The sequence below is a fragment of the Myotis brandtii genome, unplaced genomic scaffold (genome assembly GCF_000412655.1).
Source record: "Myotis brandtii unplaced genomic scaffold, ASM41265v1 scaffold424, whole genome shotgun sequence".
Lineage (NCBI taxonomy): Eukaryota > Metazoa > Chordata > Mammalia > Chiroptera > Vespertilionidae > Myotis > Myotis brandtii.
The window spans coordinates 1,623,617-1,635,187 of record NW_005366245.1 but is presented as its reverse complement, the minus strand read 5'-3'; the positions used below and the strand labels follow the sequence as shown (position 1 = coordinate 1,635,187).

Genomic DNA, 11,571 nt, shown 5'->3' with positions numbered 1-11,571 from the left:
CCTCCGCTTATACATAACCACTCAGCTTCTTCCTTCTTTGTATGCTTTCAGCTCCATTTCTGTTCCCATCATCTTAGTCCCCTGTGTCTCTATTGCTTCATGCACACAACTTACTTTAACCTAAAAAGTGGCTCTTCAAGACAGCACCCATCATTACCTCTTTCCATCCCCAACATTCTTCACAAATTCCTACAACATACAGTCCATTTGTGTGGGGTTTTTGTTTTGTTTTTGTTTTAACATTGAGAGAGATACATTGATTTGTTGCCTCCCTACCTGAGCCAAAGAACCTGCAACCAAAGTATGTGCCCTTGACTGGGAATCAAACTGCAACCCTTTGGTCCACAGACCAATCCTCCAAACACTGAGAAAAACAGGCCAGGGCCATGCAGTCCATTTGTAAAGCATCACCTAATAGGTATTCCTAAGCACTACTGTCAGCGGTATTCCACAGCTGAACATTTTCTTAACTCCAGGTTACATCTAAAGGAAGTCCTACCTGTTTTATATAATTATCAGACCTTCTAGCCAATTCCAACTATTCCTTAGAGAATAAACCCCAATTCCCCAGACTGCCCCACTCCTTCTCCCTAAACATATCTCCTACATCACCTCTTTGCTTTTGTTCACTGTGTCCTCTCTGCTACGATGCTCTCTCTACTCTGTTGTCTATCCAAACTTTTCAAGATATTGCTGGCTGTTGTTTCATCATCCATTATATTATCTTTTTTGCATTATGTTATAATGATATTTTCCTTTATTGTTGACACTATTACAGATGTCCCCATTACCCCCTCACTTTTGCCCACCTCTACCCAGCCCCCACCCCACCCCTCTGGCCATCACCACACTGTTGTCTGTGTCCATGGGCTGAGCATACATGTTCTTTGGCTAATCCCTTCACCTTCTTTCATCCAGTCTTCCCCATCCCCCGCTCCTCTGACCTCTGTCAGTCTGTTCCATGTATCCATGCCTCTGGTTCTATTTTTGGATCTAATGACCATGCATCATACTCTTTACCCTGCAGCCCTTATATTTCATATATGCTGCACTTTGCCACCTTATCTTCATAGCCATCTTAAAGTGCTGTATGCACTTTTGTAGTAGAAAAAAAGAGATATTTACTTATTCCCAAAGTGAAGAATGGTAATAGATCTGCTCAATTAAGGATTCAAGATTTATGGCAAACAGTAGTATTCTTATCTAAATTTTCCTGCTAGTCTCTATAGGCTATAAAGAATTAAAACAAAAGTCTTTATAATGTTGGTGGATAAAATCAACATGTTTTTAAAAGATTATTGTATGTTGTTCATGTTGTAATTACACTTATGGAAATTGACTTGTTCAACAGATTGCTACTATCCAAATCCATATAATTTTATATGGCGCTATAAATGAAGAGCTCATTAATTCATATATCAAAGTTTTATGGAGCATCTACCAAGTGGTGCTGGGGATGTGTTCACAGACTCTTTGGGGATTTAAAAAAAAACAGAAATAAGTAATTATAATAAGCAATACATTGAATTATGGGCAATGTCTGAGGAGCCCATAAACAAAAACTTAACTATGGGCTCATTTGCAAAGGCAGTGATTTCCCTGAACTACATGAAACCAGATTTAGTCTTTGGAAGTTACGAAAAGACACTTTCTCCTATATGACCCTAAAAGACTGGTCATCACTATGCAAAAGTTTGTCCGAACTGAATTAACATAACAAGTGGGAAGAGGAAGTATATGGACCTGCATTTGTACCCCAGATCTACCACTTTCCAAATGTGTGACTTTAGGTCACTAAACATCTCTGAATCTGTTTGTAGAAGAGCAACCTCCTTGTAGAATGTCTGTGAGTGTCATGAAAAAATGCATGTAAATTGCATGGCTTGTACCTAGATGTAAACGGTGTCTATAATTACTCTGCTGGTCTAAGACCTAGGCCACTGGGTCACTATGTTCACATTATTACATTTAACTTTTCCAGGCCTTTATTTTTCTCCTTCCTTTCCCACTCTGACTACAAAAAGAGTCAAGATTCTGCCAAGAATGTATTGGTTATTACAGATTCTGAGCTCCTTTGGTTACATTTTCTATCATATAAGATTTGTTGGCTACTTAGAAAGTGCTGATGAGTCTGAAGTAAGCCTTAGCTGGTTTTGCTTCGATACTAGTTTGGATGTCTTTTATTTTGACTTGTCCATTTACCATAGGTGAATGTTCACTTTCAATAGGAAAATATTATAGTCCTGGTACCAAGACTTATTCTGTTACCAGGTTTACAGTAGCAGAAGAATAAGTAAAAGCAAATTCTCTCTATGGCTTAGCACGTGATCTATAGGAAGGGAGGAATAGTGAACTCTGAAAAATAACGGATAACAAAGAATTGAGCAATAACCAAAATGCTTTTAAACTTCTGGTTTCTTGTCAGCAAACTAAGGATTTTTTTTATTTTCAAGTTTTTATAGAAATCAATGCCACAACCTGAGAACTATTGATGAGTTCCCTTTTACTTTGAAGTTATTCATATATTTCCTATAATTGAGGAGGTAAAATACTTTGCTTCAATGAACTCATTAATTCTACAAATATTTACAGAACAGTCAATCCTTATTCACTGCAATATTAAGTCCCAGGGATAGAAGCAAGAGAGTTTGCCCATGTGTCTTAACCAGTTCAGGTTTCTATAACAAAATGACAGAGATTGGGTAGCTTGTAAACCTCAGATATCTATTTCTCACAGTTCTGGAGGCTGGAACTCTGACACCAGGCCAGGATGGCTGCATTCTGGTGAGAGCCCTCCTCCAGGTGGCCAACTTTCAGCCTCCTGCTGCATTCTCACCTGACAGAAAGGGAAGGAATGAAAGAGCTCTTTGGGATCCCTTTTATAAAGGCATTAATCCCATTCATGAGAGCTCTGCCCTCTTGACCTGATCAGTCCCCAAAGGTCCCAGCCTCCTTCTACCATCATCTCAGGCCTTGGGTTTTCAACACAGGAATTTTTAACAGACACATTCAGATCAGAGCAGCATGGTAGAATGGAATGTGAATCTTGGAGTCCTTCAGATCTGATGCCACCACCCCATTTTATTCCTTGTGTATATGGCATCATAAAGATTACCAAAGCCTCTCTGAAGTTCATAAGATATATAGTATACAACTGTTTTTCTTTTTTCTTTTTTTAAATTAAATCTTTATTGTTCAGATTATTACAGTTGTTTCTTTTCCCCCCCCATAGCTCCCCTCCACTCGGTTCCCATCTCTCCTTCTCCCTTCCTCTCTGAAATAAAAATATATATATATATATATTTTTAAATGGGAAGTTTTATAGGAAGAAGGGTGGGGCAAGGGAGCTATTAACAAACAAAAGAAAGGATTATTCTATTTTATTGACTTTTGAGAGAGAGAGAGAGTTGCTGTTCCATTTATTTATGCATTCATTCATCGGTTTGCTTCTTGTATGTACCCTGACTAGGGACTGAACCCACAGACCTTGGCGTATTGGGCCAATGCTCCAACCAACTAAACTCCTGAGCCAGGGTGAAAGGACTATTCCTGTGCCCAGGCACCTTGTCTTAGGGGAGGAGAACCGGAGGGTTTGCCTCTTCTTCCTGTGGGGGATGGAGAGCGCCCACCAGCACAGGTCCCGTCACTGGTGCCTGACCAGCAAATTCAAGACTGGGTGATTAGGATGATGTTTCTGGGAGAGGCTGAAACTGCAATCAGATCAGGTGTGAAATCTAGCTTCGGTAGCATGGGCTTTTAGCACGAGTGACACCATATTGGACCTGTGGGTTTGGACCTGTGGGGACATCCATTCATCAGATGTCCAGCAACTGATGAATGGATACACAAGGTGTATATGTTGTATGTACATGTGATGACTATTATTCAACCATAAGAAGGAATGAAGTTCTGATAACATGCTACAATGTTGACAAACCTTGAAAATATTATACCAAGTGAAAGAAGCCAGACACAAAAGAATACTGAAGATAAGATTCCAGAATAGGTAAATCCACAGAGGAAGAAGACAGAATGGCGGTTGCCATTCTGAGGGTTAGAGGGAGAAAGAGAGAGTGACTACTTAATGGCTACTGAGGTTTCTCTTGGGGTGATGGATATATTTTGGAACCCCCACAGCCAATAAGGAGGGAATATGCTAATTGACTGCCCCACCCTCAAAGATGTCAGTGCCCACAGCCAATAAGGAGGGAATATGCTAATTGACTGCCATGCCCTCAAAGATGGTAGTGCCCACAGCCACAAGATGGCAGGTAGGAGAGGGCAGTTGGGGGCGGCCAGGCCTGCAGCGGAGGGTAGTTGGGGGGGACAGGCCGGTAGGGGAGGGCAGTTAGGGGCGACCAGGCTGGCAGGGGAGGGCAGTTAGGGGCAACTGGGCCAGCAGGGGAGGGCAGTTAGGGGCAACCAGGCCAGCAGGGCAGGGCAATTGGGGGCGATCGGGCCAGCAGGGGAGCAGTTAGGCTGGCAGGGGAGTGGTTAGGGGGTGATCAGGCTGGCAGGCAGGCAAGTCGTTGGGAGCCAGCAGTCCCAGATTGTGAGAGGGATGTCAGATTGGAGGGGTCCCAGATTGGAGAGGGTGCAGGCTGGGCTGAGGGACACACCCCCACCCCCAGTGCACAAATTTTGTATAATAATAATAAATGAAAACTAATTCTCTTACTATAATAATAGTGAAAACACATTCCTCTTTTGACTACTGAGGGACTAGTTCAGTACAGAGAGTCATCTAAGGAAATTCTTACACGGGAATGTGTTAAGAAATCAAAGAAGAAATTTATCAAGCTTTGCCTCTGGGGTGAGGGAATGTTAATAAAGACTTAATTAACACAGGAGATTATATAAGTTGAATCTTGCAGGATAACTTTTTCTAGGCTGACTCATGATTGCAGGTCTTACCTTCTAGAAGAAAGCAACAAATTGTTCAATATAGTTAGCATGTTGTTTGTGAAGAAGCCGCAGAAATGAGGGTGGATATGGCACAGTGCCTGGCACACAATGGATGTCACCTAAACATTGTTGATGGAAAAAGACAGTGGAAAAAGACGGAGGTCACATTGTGGAGACTTTGTATTTCATGCAAAGGAGTTTGGTTGGCCAGTGGCAGGCACCATTGGAAGAAATGCAGCAAAAGAATGACACGATCCTTTAAATACTATGAAGATCACTGTGGCAGCACTTACTAGGATTTGGGACTCTACAAAAAGTCATTTAGGAAATATTGAGGATCTAGCCCACTATAGTAGTAATGACCCTGGAAAGGACCAGCCTGGTGAGTGAATGAGGTTAGTGAAGGAGGGAGGAATCTAGCTCAGCTCTCAGATGGCACTTCCATGATTTGGGGGTGGATCGCTGGAACCGATAACTAAAATCAGAACTATAGGAAGTGGAACAGGTTTTGAAGAAAAGATGAGTTAGCCAGTTTTAGACATTTTGAACTTGAGATATCGATGTTGAGGGTTCTAAAGGGCACTTAGAAATGTAATGCTAGAGACCACAGAGTGGCCCAAATTGAGACACAGATCTGGGAATAATTGATATGCAGTGAAATTAAGTGGAGTTCAGCAAAGGAATTGTGACAAGTAATATGAAAACAGGGCTGAGGACATAACCCAGGAAACCAGCAAACCTATGAGAAGGGGGAGTACGTAGCATATCAAAAAGGAGACTGGGAAGAGTATTCTGGAAGGCAAGAATTATGTGACATGTGAACAGTATCAGGAAGAAGAGTGAGATTGTTAATTTTAAGGGGAGTGGGGCATAAAGTATTACAAAAATAAATTAAGCTGTCAATGATTTGCAACTAGGAAGTTGCTGAAAAAGCTCTTTTATTTATTTATTTTTAAATATATTTTTATTGATTTCAGAGAGGAAGGGAGAGGGAGAGATGGAAACATCAATGAGAATCATTGATCAGCTGCCTCCTGCACGCCCCCTAGTGGGGATCAAGCCTGCAACCCCGGGCATGTGCCCTTGACTAGAATCTAACCCGAGACCCTTCAGTCAGCAAGCTGACGCTCTATCCACTGAGCCAAACCAGCTAGGCTAAAAAAGCTAATTTAGTGGCATGGTGGTATCAGGCCAAACTGCAGTAGGTAAGCAAGAAGATAGAAAGGGATGGACTGAAGCCAGAGTAATACCTGGGATACTAGGAGCAAAGAGAGAAATTACAGGATGCAGAGAGTCCAAGATTTGCCTTGTATTTGTTTATTTGTTTTTAGGATTAATGGAATTGAATATATCTATCTGATCACATTCACTAACTTCACTGGCTGCCTCTAGCTATTTGGTTTATAAATCACAGTAAAGGAGGAATCTCACAAACCCTGAAGGTTGCTTAGATTTCTCTTCTCTCCCTCTCCCTCTCCCTCTCCCTCTCCTTTTCCCTCTCCCTCCCCTCCCCCTCTCCTTCTCCCTCCAGTTTAAACAGCCTCACACAGATATAATAAGTTCACCTGAGTGATTTTCTTTCTCAGTCCAATGAAAACTCATGTCCTCGGTAATGCTTTATGGCACCAACAATGTTCTTTTAGGGGAGGTATGCTTGATGTACTGTCATCACCCCAGAAATTCTGGCAGGATTTTATCAGGGAGTATGAACCTCACTGGGAATTTACATGGGCATAGCGGGAACTGTTTGCAGACTCACGTAATAGAGAATATTCCTTTAATAATCTATTAATCAATATGTCTTTTTCCTATGCTGCTAGTTGGGAATATCTCATAACCTTTGTTCTTTTTTATTAATTTTAAAATTTAAAGTTTCACTGCTCCCTCAAAGAAAATCGTAAATAAAACATACTAAAAACATAATTTCCCTCCTCACTTTCCTAAAAAAAATTATTATACAGGAGGTTAACTTACGCCAACCATGCAAGCCAGAGACATTTGGGACATCCTATTTCCATGCTACAGAATGGGAAGTGTACATCTATTGTCATTCCTATCAAGGCTAGATCTAGAGGAGAAACTATGATTTCCCACAGGAATTTCTAAATATATGTTACTACTGTCTACATACCGTAACTCTCACATATGATATTGCTAAATAGGCATAGCTCTTTACATAAAAATAAGAGTTTCCTTGGGTAGCATACTCATAAATATTCAGAGTTTTTTGCTTCATTCTTTATTTTTCTGACCTTCTCATAAATTTACATTTTCTCAGCAGAAATCACCCATCCTAGTATGACAACAAGAACTGAGGTAGGCAAGCTAGCAAGCTGGCAGGTTACTTCCTCTCTGGCTCAGTTTTTAGTCATTCTGCATACTTTGCAGCACTGTGTTATAGCTGCTGTGTTATACCAACAGAATGACTCTGAATCCGACAGCCTTGAACAAACCTGGCTCCACCATTTACTAGCTGTGTGACATTCAGCAAATTATTCAATCTTTCTATGCTTTAGTCTCCTCCTCAATAAAATTGTATGTTGGTGAGGCTTTCCTCACAGAGTCCTGTGAGTTTTAAATGAGAGAAATGCTGATACGCTGCATGGCATACACAGGGACAGTTTAGTCATTACCACTTTGGAGCACAAAAAAGATATGCTATTTTACTCTCTTTTGCAATTTAAAATAATTCCCCACCCATCGCTGGGGTATTCCATAACTTGAACATGCAACAGGTATTTTTCTTGAATTTGATTCTGTAATAATGTGAGGCACCAAGTGTGAAATGCTTGCTAGCATTCCAATCTTTCTTTTTTCCTTTACATTGAGTTTTAAAAGAAAACATCAGAGTGGGAAGAGATACATTTCTTAAATTCATTGTGATATTTTTTATTTCTTCAGGCATTTTTGGGCAGAAACTGGAGGAGACTGTCCGTTATGAGAAGAGATATGGGAACCGCCTGGCTCCCATGTTGGTGGAGCAGTGCGTGGACTTCATCCGACAGAGGGGGCTGAAGGAAGAGGGGCTCTTCCGGCTGCCAGGCCAGGCTAACCTTGTCAAGGAGCTCCAGGATGCCTTTGACTGTGGAGAGAAGCCATCATTTGACAGGTAGATTTTAAGATTTTACCTACCATCCTTTACTGGGAAATTCAATCTGAACTGAAAGGATGCAGTGAGCTGAGACATTGTCATTGATGTTGTAATAGCATAGATGATGTTAATTACATGGTCACACAATTATGGATTGTTTTTATTAAGTTGCAGAGTCAAAGATTTGATGCTTCAGATGTCTTTTCTCTTCTGTGCATTTTTACCCCCTTAAAACAGTTGTTTGTTTTTTAATATGTTTTTATTGATTTTAGAGGAGGGGGGGAGGGAGAGATAGAGAGAGTAACATCAATGTGAGAGAAACATCGATTGATTGTCTTCAGTAAGCACCCTAGACTTGGGACTAAATCCACAACCTGGAAATGTGCCCTGACTGGGAACTGAAGCAGCAACCTTTTGGGGCATGGGATGACGCCCAACCAACTAAGCCACACCGGTCAGGGACCCCCTTAAAAACAATTTTATTGATTATTTTTCTTTGGTTCTAAATTAAAACTGTATTTAACATAGGAAAAGTGAACCTTTTTAAAAAATATTTTTATTGATTTCAGAGAGGATGGAGAGGGAGAGAGAGAGATAGAAACATCAATGATGAGAGAGAATCATTGATTGGCTGCCTCCTGAACACCCCCTACTGGGGATCAAGCCCGCAACTTGGGCATATGCCCTTGACTGGAATCGAACCCGGGACCCTTCAGTCTGCAGGTTGACGCTCTATACATTGAGCCAAATCAACTAAGGTGGAAGAGTGAACTTTTAAAGTACAAGTCTTCTCTTGTTTGATTTTTAAGTTGTTTAAGCTAAGGGATATTAAAAATATTGATAAGATTAGGATATTGGCAATGTACTTAAAAATAACTACAGTGGGGCCTTGACTTACGAGTTTAATTTGTTCTGAGACCGAGCTCGTTAAGGAGCTCGTTAAGGAGCTCATTAACTCAAATTACTCTATCAACTCAATGCAAAAAATCGGCCGAGAGACAGCTGGTATCTCAAAAAACTCGTTCGTCAGGACACTCGTAAGTCTAGGCCCCACTGTATTTGTTATTATGATAGTAAGAAGCATTAGATTTTAAATAGATGCCTCCATCTTAACCCAAAATAAATTTACAAAGAAACAAGAAGTATGGCATGGTGAAAGTTAGGAAATAATGGAAGTTCCAGAGGAGAAAGTATACAGCAAGTTAAGAGTTAAACATTGTTACTATTTTGTGAATTACCTCCTTTCTCTAATTTAGTAGAAAAAAGAAATAATTTTTATCTTAATATTATTAATTTAACACTGTGTAGCAAAGATTTTTCCATATTAAGAATTGAAAAATGGGGTTATTTCAGTATATTTCAATATATTTTAGCTTAGTATTTTATTTCAATGTATTTTAACTTAGTATTTTATTAATATATTTTCCATTTATTATGTTAATGTCATGAGTGACATCTTTGATTTGCAAGTGTGAAAGCAACTTTATATTCCTATGATAAACTATATTTGGTTGTGATATATTATCCTTGTTATATATTACTATATCTGACTTGCAAATAATATGTTAAAGATTTTTGGACCTATATTGACCAAATATTTTTGTAATGTTTTTGACTAGCTTTGTTATCAGAGGAATTCTGGCCTCAAAATTAGTTGGAAAGTGTCTCTTCTTCCTCTGTTTTCTGAAAAGTGTATGAGTTTGTATTATTTTTCCCATAAAACTTTGACCAAATTTATTAGTAACATTATCTAGTCTGATGTTATTTTTGTGGGAAAGTTTTTAGATATGGCTCTTCTAACTTTTTCTTGTACCATTTCATTTATATCTGTCATGAAACTTGTCCATTCCATATAACTTCAAATTCATTGTCATCTTACTTTTTGTGTAATGTCTGTAGATTGCCCCGTTTTACTTCTGATGTTAGCAATTTGTGACATCCTTTTTTCTTAATCAGTCTCCCTAGTACTGTGGTCGGCAAACCGCGGCTCGCGAGCCACGTGCAGGCGCACACGTACAGTGTGATTGAAACTTCGTGGCCCATGCGCAGAAGTCGGTATTTTGTGGAAGTGCCGGTATTTTGTGGAAGAGCCACACTCAAGGGGCCAAAGAGCCACATGTGGCTCACGAGCTGCAATTTGCCAAGCCGCAGTTTGCCGACCACTGCCCTAGTATGTTATTAATATACTAGAGGCCCGGTGCACAAATTCATGCACAGGTGGGATCCTCAGGCCTGGCCAGAGATCAGGGCCAATCAGAGCTGGGCCAATTGGGGCCTGCCGGCCGGGGGGAGGGATAGGGCATGGGAAGTTGGCCACTGACCCTGAGAAGGGAGCCAGCCCTCGGCCCTCCTGGGAAAGGAGCTGCGTCCGCCACCACCCACCCCTAGTTCCCCATCCCAGCCCGGGGCCCGAAGGCCCCGGCGGGGTCAGGAGAGAAGGGGCAGTCACTGGGCCGGGTGCAGAAGGAACAGAAGCCGGACACTGCCACTGGCACCCTGCCACTGCGTGGTTCCCCGCCTCCGCCCATCCTCCTTCCCTCACCGCTGTGCTGCCACTGTGGCAGGTGGGCCAATTGGGGCCTGCCAGCTGGGGAGAGGGGTTGGGCGCGGGAGGTTGGGCACGGGAGGTTGGCCGCCAGCCCCAAGGAGGAAGCCGGCCCTCGGTCCCCCTGGGAAAGGGGTTGTGTCTGCCGCCACCCACTCCCTGTTCCCTGTCCCAGCCCAGGGCCTAAAGGCCCCAGTAGGGTCGGGAGAGGAGGCAACGGTTGCCAGGCCGGGTGCATGAAGTTGGTTGTTCGAGCGCACTGACCACCAGGGGGCAGTTCCTGCATTGAGCGTCTGCCCCCTGGTGGTCAGTGCATGTCATAGCGACTGGTCAACCGGTCGTTCAGTCGTAAAGGCTGCTTAGGCATATAGCTTAGGCATATAGATAGATAGATAGATAGATAGATAGATAGATAGATAGATGGATTAAACTTTTAAAAGAACCATTTTTAGTGTCACTGATTTTCTCTCTTTTTCTGTCCTCTATTCTGTTCTATTATCCTTGGTGATTGTTCTTCCCCTGGTGATTGTTCTTTGTTTAACCCTGTGGAGTTCTACCCTTTGTGTGTTTATTTAGTATTTAGACCAAACACTTGGTATTTAGACAAAGATTCAAGAAGACCTCAATGTAGAATTCAAGATTTTTTTTTTTGCAAAATGCCCTCCAGCCGCTTCTACCTCCCCAAACTACAACTTCTGTCTCCTTAGCTCAGTGAAACTATTGTTATTTTAAAGTCCTCATTCTGTCCCAGGGTCTGGCAGATGCCTCTGTGTGCAAGCCTGAAGTCATCATGAGACTTATCTCCTTTAATTCCATACTCTCCAAAGTCACATGTTTGCACTGTTATTCAATATCTTATTTTATATAGTTAGACTAGCTTTCTCATTTTTTAGTAGAAAAACTGTTACCTGTTATTCTGTGAAGGCTGTGAGCAGATTCTCTCCTCTGCAGGTCTGAAATCCTGCTGGACAAGTTGTCAGGGCCCCTCTCCTGGGGCTGGGACATGTTCCTACTTAGGACTCGGTGTGCC

The 11,571-nt window shown here is 41.6% G+C and overlaps 1 protein-coding gene across 14 annotated transcripts in view; it reads left to right on the top strand.

Moving 5' to 3' along the window:
- Positions 1-11,571, top strand: part of ARHGAP24 (Rho GTPase activating protein 24) — a 523,018-nt gene that overhangs the window by 470,618 nt on the left and 40,829 nt on the right. For all 14 annotated transcript variants that reach the window (XM_014545980.1, XM_005874103.2, XM_014545976.1 and 11 more), the window contains one exon: positions 7,807-8,014. In XM_014545980.1, the coding sequence (XP_014401466.1) occupies positions 7,807-8,014 (208 nt within the window). The remainder of the gene's footprint in view (positions 1-7,806; positions 8,015-11,571) is intronic.